This window comes from Megalobrama amblycephala, linkage group LG17 (assembly GCF_018812025.1).
Source record: "Megalobrama amblycephala isolate DHTTF-2021 linkage group LG17, ASM1881202v1, whole genome shotgun sequence".
Lineage (NCBI taxonomy): Eukaryota > Metazoa > Chordata > Actinopteri > Cypriniformes > Xenocyprididae > Megalobrama > Megalobrama amblycephala.
In genome coordinates, this window is record NC_063060.1 from 33,120,759 (window position 1) to 33,135,917 (window position 15,159).

Sequence of the window (15,159 nt, forward strand, 5' to 3'; positions counted from 1 at the left end):
ATTGTTATTAAAAGTTGTTGTACAAAAAAAAAAAGAGAGAGAGAGAGAGAGAGAGAGAGAGAGAGAATGCCATGTTCAACATTAGAGTGGTTTACAGTGCATCAATTTCATTTGATCATAATTGTAAGGACCTTCAAATACTAATGATCCCAAAGGTCCCTCTTATTAAAATATAAGCCTAAAGGCATCTGTGAAGTACATAAATTATTTATTTTGCAAAAACGTGTTAGTTTTTCAGCATTTATTTTATAATCATTTATATCATTTTATTACAGTACTGTTATGTGTATGAAACCTGAATTTTAATTTAATTAAAATGTATTGGTACTGCCCCTTTCCCAACAAATATCCTCCAAAAGCAGCTTTATGACTGTCTTGGATCACCCTAAAAATATATTTTATAAAATCTTTCATTTTCAAACACCTGGTTTTTAAAAGAAGGGATGTTTTTGGTATGTAAAAATAACAATAAAATTTTGATAGGATACTTTAAATTATAAAATTATTTATAAATTGAAATGTAGCCATTGAAACGTGAATAGCAAAAGTAGCAAATAGGCAGTTAAAACTTCAATTTGAAGTAGAGATGGAAAATCTTAACCTTGCTTACATGTAAGTAAGCAGATTGACCCAGTTATTAATTACATTATTAGTACATTGATTCATAGATAAATCACAAATCTTTTGATCCTCTTGAAACAGTACAAAAATATGATGGATGATTCTGCATCCTCATGGTTGCTGCTGGTACTGGCCCTCAGTGGCTGTGTAGAAGTCATCTAGAACACTCTGAATATAGTCAAACGTGGGCCGGTCATCTGGTTTACTCTTCCAGCACGAGGTCATGATATCGTAAAGTTCAGTGGGACAGTTTTCAGGCCGGGGCATACGGTATCCTCTCTGGACAGAGCTCATGACTTCACTGTTACTCATGCCTGAAGCAAAGAAAAAAGAAGGAAGTGAAAGGGTAAGTGGACAGATGAAGAAGAGAGAGATTGTGTCTCATTTATGGTGTTTACTTTTCAGAAAGACATTATCTTCGATGTTTAAATGGTTAGTTCACCCAAAAATGAAAATTCTGTCATTTATTACTTACCCTCATGCCGTTCCACACCCGTAAGACCTTCGTTCATCTTCGGAACACAAATTAAGATATTTTAGTTGAAATCCGATGGCTCCGTGAGGCCTGCATAGGGAGCAATGACATTTCCTCTCTCAAGATCCATTAATGTACTAAAAACATATTTGAATCGGTTCATGTGAGTACAGTGGTTCAATATTAATATTATAAAGCGACGAGAATAAAAAAACAAAATAACGACTTATATAGTGATGGCCGATTTCAAAACACTGCTTCATGAAGCTTCAGAGCATAATGAATCAGTGTATCGAATCATGATTCGGATCGCGTGTCAAACTGCCAAACTGCTGAAATCACGTGACTTTGGCGCTTTGAACCGTTGATTCGACACGCTGATTCATTATGCTCCGAAGCTTCCTGAAGCAGTGTTTTGAAATCGGCCATCACTATATAAGTCGTTATTTTGTTTTGTTTTTGGCGCACCAGAAATATTCTCGTCGCTTTACAATATTAATATTGAACCACTGTACTCACATGAACTGATTTAAATATGTTTTTAGTACATTAACGGATCTTGAGAGAGGAAATGTCATTGCTGTGAACGCAGGCCTCACTGAGCCATCGGATTTCAACTAAAATATCTTAATTTGTGTTCCGAAGATTAACGAAGGTCTTACGGGACATGAGGGTGAGTAATAAATGACAGAATTTTCATTTTTGGGTGAACTAACCCTTTAAAGGGGTAGGACTACTACACTGCTGGCAAAACGGGCTTTCAATAAAACTTGCTGCCTATATAGTAGAAATGCAAGAAAAAATAAATGGAAATCTGTGCTATACCTGACAAGATAAAACAGAGAAAAAGGCTGTTATTTTCCCTTTTGCCAAATAGCTAAGAAAACTTCAAGACCCATAATGCACTGGGCATGTTGCCATTCAAGGCCACTCCTACTAGTCTCTTTCCACCACAAAAAAAATAAAATAATAATAATAATAATAATAGAGACTTTTTATCTCACAATTCTGACTTTATTTCTCACCATTGAGAGTTTACATAGCAATCCTGACTTTTTTCTCAGAATTGCGTGATATAAAGTCGCAATTGCGAGAAATAAAGTCCAATTCTGAGGGGGATAAAAAATACCTTCCCCCCCTCAGAATCCGAATTTTTAAATTAAAATTGCGACTTTATATCAGGAAATTCTGAATTTATAACACACAATTGCTACTTTATATCTTGCAATTCTGACTTTATAATTCGTAATTGTGACTTTATATCACACAATTCTGAGAAAAAAAAGTAAGAATTGAGAGATGTGGAAGCAAAATAGCTAAAAATCTCAAAACTGACCAGTGCATGAACAACGGTTTTGCCTGTAGTGTCTTGCCTTAATATAGCTAATGCATTATTAAGTTTAATATGTGACCACTGACCAGTCCAACATAGCAACATGGCTCAACCAATGGTGTGAGTTTGTTTAACCAATGAGTGTTCAGGAAACCAGTCGTTATTTTTGCAACTACATTTGGAAACATTAGCAGCACAGGAACGGTAAATTCACCTTTCAGATGTATCAAATTGACCAAAACTGAAATACTTAAATGTATCTAACACAATATGACCAGTAGATGGCGACAAAGTCCTGTCAAAAGATTTACTTTGGTCATCATTACCCCACTGCGGCTATCTCCTGGAGTAATGCTGATAGCTGGCCATTTACTGACGTCAGAATGCTTTATTTACACTCAAATGTAATCAAGGTGCCATTAACACAATTAAATTACCTGGATAAGGAATTTTCCCATATGTTATAATTTCATACAGGAGAACCCCAAAGGACCACATATCCGATTTTATGGTGAAAGATCCGTAGTTGATGGCCTCAGGTGCCGTCCATTTGATAGGAAATTTTGCTCCTGAAATAAAGAGGCACAGAACACATCCTCAAATTCACACATATCAGTCAGCTCCACTGATGCAGGAAAACCATCACAATATCAGTATGCATAACAGCCGTAACAAGCACAGCCTGGAGTGGCGTCTGACATAGTAATGCTGTAGTAGAAAATGACCTGTCCATCCAGTGTGCTGTTAAACCGCTGAGAGGTGTCACACTCACCTTCTCTGGCTGTGTATTGGTCATCCTCAATTACTCTGGCCAGGCCAAAATCAGCTATTTTGCACAAAAGGCTCTCTGAAACCAGCACATTCGCTGCTCTCAGGTCACGGTGGATATAATTCTTCTTCTCAATGTAAGCCATACCTTCAGCTATCTGCAGAGACACACACAAGCTCAGCATTACCGACAGCATTATGTTTACGTTTAAAGAAATTAATACTTTTATTCAGCAAGGATGCATTCATTTGATTGAAAGTGACAGTTAAGACATTGATACTGTTACAAAAGATTTCTATTTTGAATAAATGCTTTTCTTCTGAACTTTCTATTCATCAAAGTTTCTTGAAAAAATTGATTATGGCTTCCATATTAAGCAGCACAACTGTTTTCAACATTGATAATAATCAGAAATGTTTCTTGATCACCAAATCAGCATGTTAGAATGATTTCTGAAGGATCACGTGACACTGAAAACTGAAAATACAGCTTTGCCATCACAGGAATAAATTACATTTGAAATATATTAACATGGAACAGTTATTTGTAATTGTAATAATATTTCACAATTTGACTGTTATGTAGCCTTGGTGAGCATAAGAGACTTCTTTCAAAAACATTTAAAATGTTAAAACCCCAAACTTTTGAAGAATAGTGTATATTTAGGTTAGTATTTAGGTTAGTAGAGTATCACAGCAACTGGAGGGATTTTCCATGTTAGAATTGGGCGTAGTTTTATTTCTCAGTTAATTTTGACCAAGTAAAAGTTGCCTTTACACAGGGAAAAAGATGTTCTCACTTCTACATTGGCATCCTCTTTCTACTCTCTGAAACAGGATGTGCAATTTTGCCAGTTGATGCTGTTTTATCAGAAGTAAAATTCTAATTTTCCCTAAAGACTCACTGAAAATAATTTTCCTCTTAGATTATGTGGATCATCCTTCGAATCAGTAGTTATGGCTGTATATACTGTATAATAATTCTATGATGCTTTAACCAGTCATATTTTTTCATTCGTCCAATTCATTGAAACAAGTTACCTTAGTATTATTCTGACTGCCACATAATAATAGATATTTAAACTTAAACTTGAATATATAAATCTAATGAGACGCTTCATTTCTGAGAAGATGTATTATTATTCTTTGTTTTGAAATACTGGCAGACAAGAGAATCAGTTCCTCTTTTTGTTCAACTAATGGAAAAAGTGTTATCAGCCCCATGACGCAAAAACCCGTAAAGTTACTCCAGAAATACGGAAATGGAGGGCTAAGAGAAAAGCAGGCTAATTTATGTGTTAAACAAATATTTTTACCTGCGCAGAAAAATCGATTAGCTTCGGTAACTGAACTTTGCAGCCAGCTGGACTTTTCAAGAAATCCAATAAACTTCCTGAAGGAGAGAAAACAAACCATTGCTAAGAGTACAACTTTTTCTTGAACAATAACTCACATATCAAGTCATATTCTCTCTTTTTAATTATCAGAAGAGTATGTATTTCTGTACCGTTGGCCATGAACTCAGTGATGATGTAGATGGGCTCAGTTTTGGTGACGACAGCATAGAGGCGCACGAGTCTGTCGTGCTGTAAGGTTTTCATCAGGTTGGCCTCCTCTAAAAAGGCCTCCACTGACATTGTGCCTGGTTTCAGCGTTTTCACCGCCACTTTTGTGCTGTTATTGTAGTAGGCTGCAAACAAAATGAAACCACAAATAAATATGCGTGATATGTCTCCTGTTCGCATGCCTCACACAGCTGCAGTCCAGCCACAAAACAGCGAACTAAAGGCTGACTGCAACGAGCAACGCAGCGAGAAATGCAACCATGTGGCAGAGAATTAATCAGCGCTTGATGTAGGAACTATTAGTCAGTGATGAAAACCCTTTTATAGGAAATGACTCCGAATCCTTACATTTTCTCACCAAGGATCTTATGTAACCCACAGCTGTCCATAAACTACATTTTCTCAGAAGAGATGACACAGCGACACTGTGTGAAGGTCGGTTACTGACCACAGAGAAGCGAAAAGACCAGATATGTTGCACAACTGTGAACTTGTATTGTACTTCATGTGTGCCCATCCCTTGTTCCACTTAAAGGCCATTTCCTGCTCATTCAACAACACAGACAACTTCCACACCTTTGAAGTGGTTTGCATACTAATGTCTACTAGACATTTAAATGCCCAAATGTGCATCTGAGCAGTTCAAATCCAATAACATTTAGCTAAGACATAAAGGACACTCTAAAAAATGCTGGGTTAAAAACAACCCAAGTTGGGTTAAAAATGGACAAACCTAGAAACTGGGTTGTTTTAACCCAGAGGTTGGGTTAAATGTTGGGTAGATTTTTTTTTAACTCAACTATTGTTTAAAATTACTGTATTGCTTGCTTAAAATGCACCCAATGTATGATGGAAATTAAAATGTATTAGTATGTTGAATGAATAATAATTAAACAATAAACATTTATTCAATTGCTTATTAATAAATGTTAACCTTTTGATTATTACACTCTAAAAAACAAACCCAGCGGTTGGGTTAAATGTTTGCCCAACCTGCTGGGTAGTTTTATTTAAACCAACTATTGTTTAAAAATTGCTATATGGCTAGCTTAAAATGAACCCAAAATAGTTGGGAAATTAAAAACCAGATGCAATTAGAGGCAACAATAATAGACAAAAGGTGAATGTTTATTAATAAGCTTTAATATTTTATTAATATAAATTTAATAGTTCAATAGTTTATTAATATAAATTTATTATTATAAATGTTTATTGTTTAATATTTATTCATTGAACATTAATAAATGTTAATTTCCAACATACTTTGGGTTAATTTTAATTAAGCAGTACAGTAATTTGTAAACAATAGTTGAGTTAAATAAAACTACCCAGCAGGTTGGGCAAACATTTAAACCTACCACTGGGTTAAAACAACCCAATTGCTTGGTTTGTCCATTTTCAACCCAACTTTGGTTGTTTTTAACCCAGCATTTTTTAGAGTGTATTGTTGCCTCTAGTCATTGTGTGTCTGATTTTGGGTTAATTTTTAGCCAGCCATATAGTCATTTTTAAGCAATAGTTGGGTTAAATAAAACTGTCCAGCACATTGGCCAAACATTTAACCCAACCTCTGGGTTTGTCCATTTTCAACCCAACTTGGGTTATTTTTTTAACCCAACATTTTTTAGAGTGTAATATCTACTGGACATTTAATGCCCAAATGTGCAACTGAGCAGTTCAAATCCAATAAAATCTGTCTAAAATTTAGCTGAGACATAACAAAGTACACTCTAAAAAAATGCAGGGTTAAAAACAACCCAAGTTGGGTTGAAAATGGATGAACCAAACGATTGGGTTGTTTTAAGCCAGAGGTTGGGTTAAATGTTTGGGTAGATTTTTTTTAACTCAACTATTGTTTAAAATTACTGTATTGCTTGCTTAAAATGCACCCAATGTATGATGGAAATTAAAATTTATTAGTATGTTGAATGAATAATAATGAAACAATAAACATTTATTAAATTGCTTATTAATAAATGTTCACCTTTTGATTATTATTGTTGCCTCTAGTCATTGTGTGTCTGATTTTTAATTTCCAACCTATTTTGGGTTAATTTTTAGCCAGCCATATAGTAATATATTAAGCAATAGTTGGGTTAAATAAAACTGTCCAGCACGTTGGCCAAACATTTAACCCGACCTCTGGGTTTGTCCATTTTCAAACCAACTTGGGTTATTTTTTTACCCAACATTTTTTAGAGTGTAATATCTACTGGACATTTAATGCCCAAATGTGCAACTGAGAAGTTCAAATCCAATAAAATCTGTCTAAAATTTAGCTGAGACACAACAAAGTACACACTATGAAAAAAATGCAGGGTAAAAAACAACCCAAGTTGGGTTGAAAATGGACGAACCAAACGATTGGGTTGTTTTAACCCAGAGGTTGGGTTAAATGTTTGCCTAACTTGCTGGGTAGGTTTTTTGAACTCAACTATTGTTTAAAAATGACAGTATTGCTTGCTTAAAATGAACCCAAAATATGTTGGAAATTAACATTTATTAATATGTTTAATGAATAATAATTAAACAGTAAAATTTATTACATTTCTTATTGATAAATGTTCACCTTTTGATTAATATTGTTGCCTCCGGTAATTATGTTTAATTTTTTAATTTCCAACCTATTTTGGGTTCATTTTAAGCCAGCCATATACTAATTTTTAAACAATAGCTGGGTTAAATAAAACTACCCAGCAGGTTGGGCAAACATTTAACCCAACAGGGTCAAAACAACCCAATCGCTGAGTTTGTCCATTTTCAACTCAACTTGGATTGTTTTTAACCCAACATTTTTACAGTGCAGGGGAACACCAAACAGTAGGAAGTCTTTCCATTGAGTGCTTCTCTCATCATACAGATTTATAGTGTGTTTAAGGTCTGGCAACACTGTGCCAACAAGGTCACGGGGCGCCTAAGGAAACATCTTGGTCAGGGGCAGTCGAGAGCCATTTGTATATTTGCTAAGACTGCTTCCTGCAATTCATCGTGTCGGCTAAATGGGAAAGAGGCACATGAATAATAACGAAATCCAAATGCAAATCCTGCGTCAACTGCATAGCAGTTTCCTCCTCAGATCTGACTGATAAGAGTCTCGTCTGTGCCGGGTCTCTGTGTACTATCAGTCGGAGCTATAAGGGAGCCATTCATGCCTGGCAGAATCCACAGCAGGAAGACTCGAGATTTGAATGTGTGTCGTCAAAGCTTTTATGGCTCAAAGAAATAGATAATAACAATAAGCCTACACATGTTCAAAGAAGATCCTTTAGGTTGATTAATCGATACAAACACAGAAGGATGTCACTTCTAAGCCCACTGAAGAGCACATTAAACTGTGGCTTCTTTTGATCGCATGCTTAGAAAATGAGAGAATTTGAATAACAAGACCATAAAGAGAGCAACACTTTTACTGTAGTTTAGGAAGTCTAACATTTAATGGACTTCTGATGAAGGAAACACTTCATGATTAAATGTCTGTTTGTAACTTCCAGATATTTTTGTAAATCATTATCAGGATGGAGGGATTCATTTCCTTAACTCACCCATCCACACCTCTCCAAACTGCCCGGCTCCGAGCTTTTTCACCATCTTTATGGATTCTTTAGAGATTTCCCAGGCATCTTTGTCCCAAGGTTTCTGTGCTTTGGGCTTCTCACATGATCTCTCTAGTTTTCGACATAATCCGTCTGCTTGTTCTGTGACAAGATTAGGTACATTCTCATTATTTCAGCAAACAAACCCCAACCAAAGATAATAAGGAGTGTACATAATATATATATTTATACCATGGAACTACCGTTCAAATGTCTGGGGATGGTATGATTTTCTAAAATTGTTTTAAAATATTTTAAACAGTCTCTCATGCTCACCAAGGCTACATTTATTTGATCAAAACACAGTTAAAACAGCAATATTGTGAACTATTATTACAATTTAAAATAGCTTTTTTCCCATTTTATTTAATCTAATGTATTCCTGTGATGGCAAATTACTTCAGTCTTTGGTGTCACATGATCCTTTAGAAATCATTCTAATATGCTGATGCACAAGAAATGTTACATTTTGTTAAGATTCTTTGATAAATAGAAAGTTCAAAAGAACAGCATTAATTTTTATAATAAAAATCGCACTGACCCCAAACCTTTGAACGATTCTGTGTATACATATAACTTACTGTGGTAATGCTTTATCATGCTGTTGATGTCATTAAATGTGATTTTTGGAGAAATGTAGTAGCCGCCATTATCCAGAGTTCTGATCTTATAATGTTTAACAATATCCTGCCCTTGAGCATCCACATCTCTGATTGACAGCGAATAACTTCCTGTTCACAACAATGTAGAATATGTTACACCACAATCATATATTACCACAAAAAAAAAAAAAAAAAACACTAGAGCAGACAATAAACAGCGCACACCTTTTGAGGTTTCACTCTCCCGTATTAAGTAAGATCCAGGTTTATTAGCAGGTGCCAACAACTGTCTCTCTGCATCCTTCCTTGTGATTTCTTTGAAGAACCATCTAAATTGTGCGTCAAAAGATAACACACAAAGATGAAAAAGATCAAGTGCTCGAACATGAAAACGTATGTTATTGTTTGGTTTGTAATTCATCGTATTGAGCAGCACTCACTCTTCTGTCTCAATTGTGTCTGCTTCTGCAACATAGTTTGAGGGAATGAATCCTTCCTTTCGTGTGGTCAAAGACTTTGCCTTCCACCACTCTCCGTGCCTGGAAAAAAAAAATCTCACATTTCAAGATAACAGGCAAAGAAAAATAATAGCAGAGAAAGAATGATGATGACATTCACTCACTCTTCAAGAATCTTTAACTTTTCTCCTTTTTTAAAGCCTAGATCATCAGTGTGAATGGCTTCATATGGATACAAAGTGACAACTATTTTGTCCTTTTCTGTATAAAAAAAAAAAAAAAAAAAATGCATTTTACAAAAACGCTATAAACGCTATAAAAGGATGCAGAATCCGTAACAAAGATCATCAGACCTACTTTCCATTTTTTCAAACACCTGACCAGGCAGGAGGCCGGGAGGTGGAGTATTCTGTGAAATAAAACATTTCTCATTCATTCATGAGATAATCATGAAAATGGCTTCAAAATATCAGAAACCCTTCTCTTCAGAAACTACAAAGATCAAAGCAGCAAAGTTATTCAAGACTGAATGTTTCCCCCCATCTAACACACTACTTACTATATGAGGCTTATAGGAGGTTGGATCTCTCACATATACAGTTTGGTCAGTACGTACTGGCTGGTGTTTGCTCCCTTCAATCACACCTCCATTTTGGTCACCATCCAACTTGGATTTTTTACAACCCATGTTTTCTGCAAGGAAAAGATTAACCACTGTCATTTCATAAAATGTGAACAGAATTTGGATGTAAAGCAACAAACGACACTCATAAAACACAATTTATGACATGTTTACATCAAAATAACCCATTACAGTGCTATTTTAGTAAACCTATAGATGTCATTGTTTCAGTCAAGATAATTAAACTTTGAATTGGTTCCTCATTTTGAGAACTGTTAGAGAAGAGATTGCAGACCATTGTTTTTTCCCTCAACACAGATATCGGTGATGTTGTTTTTACATGACAAATATGATACAGAAGATTTCTTTAAGATTTATTTGATGATTAATATGAATAACAGATTCTTTTTATTATTATTTTAAGCTTTTTGACTCAAAATTAAATCATTATACTATTAAATGGAAACAATATTATTTAAAATGTATAAAAATTTTAAATATGATTGCTGTTGTTATTTATGTCATTATATTTACAATATTATGTAATATAATATTATATTACAATTTACAAAGTTGTTTTTTCAATCCAGATGATCACGGCATCTTAGTTTTTATCTCTGTTTAATTGTTAAGTTACACATTTATCACTTGAGAATGGGTGTAATTTAGGTTTATTCAGTAATAAATGTGGGAAGTAGAATATAACTTACTTCAGAAATTTGTTTCAAACGCCATATCCCATGATGCATAAAATTAAGTCATGGAGAACTGTTTTATTTGCATTTAAAACAGTGATGTGTGCTCATCCAAGTGGGTCATGAGAAGTATCAAATCACTCAGTACACAAGCCTGCCATAATATATTAAGAGGTGTCATATACTGTAAGTAATAATACGATACGCCCTCTCAACGTGTTATAAAGAACACTTGCAGCTTGCAAAACCCAATGGAAGGTCAGGAGAACACATTTTAGCAAAAAATACGGCTCCAAGCAATATAAATCATCAACCAAGATGGTGTCGAGCTATTCAAGGTTAGAGTTTCATAGGGAAAAAACAGAGGAATTTCCCGCAGAATAGATGTCCTTCCCTTATTCTCACAGCTTAAAATATTGGGGAAAGATAATCATTCTCTATCAAAATCAGGGTTGTTGGAGGTCATAAACGTTGGGTGTCAGTTTTATCGAAGCAACATTAATATCAGGAAATTCATGTACCATAAATCTCTTCAATAAGTCAATAAGCAGCAAACATTATTTCATTTTATTTTTCTGTTTGCCAGGTTTTAATTCAAACATCAAATAAAAACATGCAATCAACACTTAGGAGTCAGACGGCAGCGTGATTTTCAAAAGAAAAAAAAAAGAAAATCACGTAATCCATTATTTCATCAGATCCCATATTTTGGCCCAGCATTGCCCTATGAATTGGGAAATTCTGACAAGATTGTTTGGCAATTATTTCCAACCTTTGGTATTACAGGAAATGTTTAACACTGTTGCCATTTGACCATTTCAGCGCCAAAAAAATCCTAGCCATCAAGTCCAAAACAGATATTTCAATACTTCTCAAAGCAACAGACATTGTTCTGTAAATATTTAGGCTACAATCGATGTGATGCCAGAAGTAATAAGGAAGTAACAGAGGAAAAAAGTGGCCACCATTGTCCTGAAGGTGAAATGTTGGTTAAATGGCTAAACAACACTAGGGTGAAACTGAAAATGTGCCTGTCCTGGACTCAACTGATGTGACAGTATTTTTAGATGTCAGCAGGAAACTAGTAACAAGGATATAATGCTAGATAAATGCGTGAGCAAGCAGGCCACTGGGGCTGCACACTTCCTCCTCTGACCAGCGTCTCTAGGGCGCTCGGTAACACAGGAAAGACAGAGACACAAAAGAACTCTCAACTACTTTTGAGTTTCAGCCTGTCTTCTGAACGCTATATGTACCCTGAGACTGACTTGTGGAAAGATGAAGCTTAATACAAGCTATTTAACTCTAGCTTTTGTAGCCTGCAGATACAGACATTTGAGAGGCTGGAGGAGGGACAGTAAGTCAATAGGCCTAATTTCTGAGAAAAAAATATTAAGAAAAGGGCGGCTCTGCAACAACTCAGGTCAAGTGTCATAGTGTAAAAACTTGGTGTCTGTCTAAAAATAAAATAGGAAACATGCCATGAGAAGGCTGCTGACCTTGACATAAAGTTGATATGTGTTACATGTTATTTTCACGCAAGACAAAATGGAAAATAGAAGCAATATTTGGAAGAAAACATGAAATTATATTCAATTACCAATGTTATTTTAGAGTGCTAAGTCTGATGGTGACAACATTTTTCTAATGTTTTTCCTCACTTTCCTTGGGGGAAATAAAAATTGATTCTAATGAGACATTGATCTTATTCTTAATGATTAAACGTAAATTTTCAAATCTGATTTTTGAATACAGACATTGATATCACAGATAGCACATTCTGAGATATTGTTGAGAGCTTGTCTGAAACTCAACAGGAAATATAAGATTACTAAGATTTTTTTTCTCAAGAGACATATATGAGAAACATGACACTTCAGCAAAAGACTGTGAATTATTAGTGATTTCTCTTCTATGAGAAATGTTGTGATTTGTACCTAATGTTGTGCGTGATGACTGGCCAAAATAATCTTTCTAAAACTCACTTTGAGAAATTAAAGTGATCATTTAAAATCATTGAGTTAATAATTATCCAGATTTTACAGCCAGTTTATTACTCCAGGAAAATGATCAGGCTAACCGGCTTTTTCTGTTTTTGTAGCCGAGTTTCCATCAAACGCATTTACACATCACTAAATTGTTCTCTCAAACAAAAGCCCCCCAGAAAAGAAAGACAGATTAAATTGATATTTTACACTACAAAGAAAGACAAACATCGATACATACAGGATTAAACCGTTAAATGACACATTCACTGTAACATCAGTAGCCTACAGACTTTAAGAAAGTATTTACAACAGTAGAGCAGATAAGAAAGAACAGTCTACCTACCTGTCAAATGTCAGAAAAAGATGTTAACTCGCATTTAACGGGAATCGTTTCTGAGAGAAATGCCCGTCGAGTGCGCGCTCTCTGACTCTCATTGAAGCGACACACACAAACACAGAATGAGGAACCCGAGACTGGACGCCTGCTGTTTTTACTGCTCTTTCAACTTCCTGGTGTACAGTATTCACTGTGTTTATCAGAGTTCTGTTTTATTTGTTTGCATAAAACCGCGGTAAACACGTTTGACTCTGATGCAGACTCTGGCATTTGGAAACAAAACCCTCAGATGTGGTAGGAACATAGGCTACAGTTAATTATATTCTTTGGTAGTGACAGTTTGAGTAGACGTTTGTAAAACTTGCCTACTGATTAATAATGCACGTATGCACGCACGATTAATAATTATTGATGTATTAATAGGTCCCACTTTATATTATATTAATTGTCTTTAACTAGGCCTACTACGTACTAATATTTATTAATCACGTTATACAATGCTCTTATCTTTTAGGCTACATGTTTTTACATAATGTTTAAATTCAAAAATACCTCCATGTAATTACAACTGTAAACAGTAGATAGATGTATATTTTCTAAAAGAAAATTAAACGTGAAGTTTCAGGCTGTGCAATTTTAAGACTTCCATGCATGGTTCCTTTAAAGTCCCCGTCTCATCTTTGATCACCAAAATGACATTTTTTTTTTCCAGTGGAAAATGTCTTCATGCCTTAAAATAGCTTGAATGTAACTCTACACCCTTGGCTCCTTTAATATACACGGGTCAATGAATATGCAAATTAGCCCCGCCTCCACTCGCTCATAACCGCTCAAAGAACCACTCGGTCAACTTACTGAGGCAAACGCTGCACAATGGTATCGCTCTTTACGACATTGGACAGGTAACAGTAATTAATATAATTAGCCTTTTTGCTTGACTATGTTATCAAACAGCAAATAATGTGTTGCTAATGTTACACAAACCATGTTCCCGTTCACCAAGTCAGACAGCTGCCTTAGCAATCAGTATCCTTTAGAAAAACTCAGAACCTCGGTGGAGAAAGGCTTATAGTTCATTATAACATCGTAATATACATCAAACACCAGCTATTTTGCTAAATCTAAACGATTTTTCATATCAACAAAAATATACTGGGATAACCTGGCTTCTCTGGAGACTCCCTTGCTAGTTAATGATACGCTAATGCCCACTGGCACATTGATGTGATTGGTTACAAGGTAGTACGTGATGTCACGGACACTACCGATTTCTTTTTTCACTGCAGTTTTAAAGGGTTAGTTCACCCAAAAATGAAAATTCTGTCATTTATTACTCACCCTCTTGCCGTTCCACACCTGTAAGACCTTTGTTAATCTTCAGAACACAAATTAAGATATTTTTGTTGAAATCCGATGGCTCCGTGAGGCCTTCATAGGGAGCAATGACATTTCCTCTCTCAAGATCCATAAAGGTACTAAAAACATATTTAAATCAATTCATGTGAGTACAGTAGTTCAATATTAATATTATAAAGCGACGAGAATATTTTTGGTGCACCAAAAAAATAAAAAAAATAAAACGACTTATTTAGTGATGGCCGATTTCAAAACAATGCTTCAGGAAGCATCAGAGCATTATGAATCAGTGTATCGAATCAGCTGTTCAGAGCGCCAAAGTCATGTGATTTCAGCCGTTGGCAGTTTGACACGCAATCTGAATCATGATTCGACATGCTGATTCATAACGCTCCGAAGCTTATGAAGCAGTGTTTTGAAATCGGCCATCACTAAATAAGTCGTTATTTTGGTTTTTTTTTGGTGCACCAAAAATATTCTCGTCGCTTTATGATATTAATATTGAATGACTGTACTCACATGAACCGATTTAAATATGTTTTAAGTACATTAATGGATCTTGAGAGAGGAAATGTCATTGCTCCCTATGATGGCCTCACGGAGCCATCGGATTTCATCAAAAATATCTTAATTTGTGTTCTGAAGATGAACGAAGGTCTTACAGGTGTGGAACGGCATGAGGGTAAGTAATAAATGACAGAATTTTCATTTTTGGGTGAACTAACCCTTTAAGGAGAAAATACTCA

The 15,159-nt window shown here is 35.2% G+C and overlaps 1 protein-coding gene and 1 long non-coding RNA gene across 3 annotated transcripts in view; both read right to left on the reverse strand.

Annotated features, from left to right (window-relative positions):
• LOC125251686 overlaps window positions 1-15,159 on the reverse strand; it is a 258,619-nt gene that overhangs the window by 103,832 nt on the left and 139,628 nt on the right. The gene's annotated exons all lie outside the window — the stretch shown is intronic.
• Window positions 192-13,220, reverse strand: lyn (LYN proto-oncogene, Src family tyrosine kinase). Of its 2 annotated transcripts, none has more exons than XM_048164766.1 (13): window positions 13,064-13,220; window positions 10,032-10,108; window positions 9,773-9,824; window positions 9,580-9,676; window positions 9,398-9,496; window positions 9,183-9,286; window positions 8,937-9,086; window positions 8,305-8,457; window positions 4,705-4,887; window positions 4,514-4,590; window positions 3,202-3,355; window positions 2,867-2,998; window positions 192-935 (listed from the first exon to the last, which is right to left on the reverse strand). In XM_048164766.1, exons 2-13 carry the CDS (start codon window positions 10,101-10,103, stop codon window positions 733-735), a joined length of 1,476 nt encoding a protein of 491 aa, XP_048020723.1. In that variant the 5' UTR covers window positions 10,104-10,108; window positions 13,064-13,220; the 3' UTR covers window positions 192-732. The 2 variants fall into 2 exon arrangements, with proteins under 2 accessions (XP_048020723.1, XP_048020722.1); XM_048164765.1 differs by having other exon boundaries at window positions 9,975-10,108.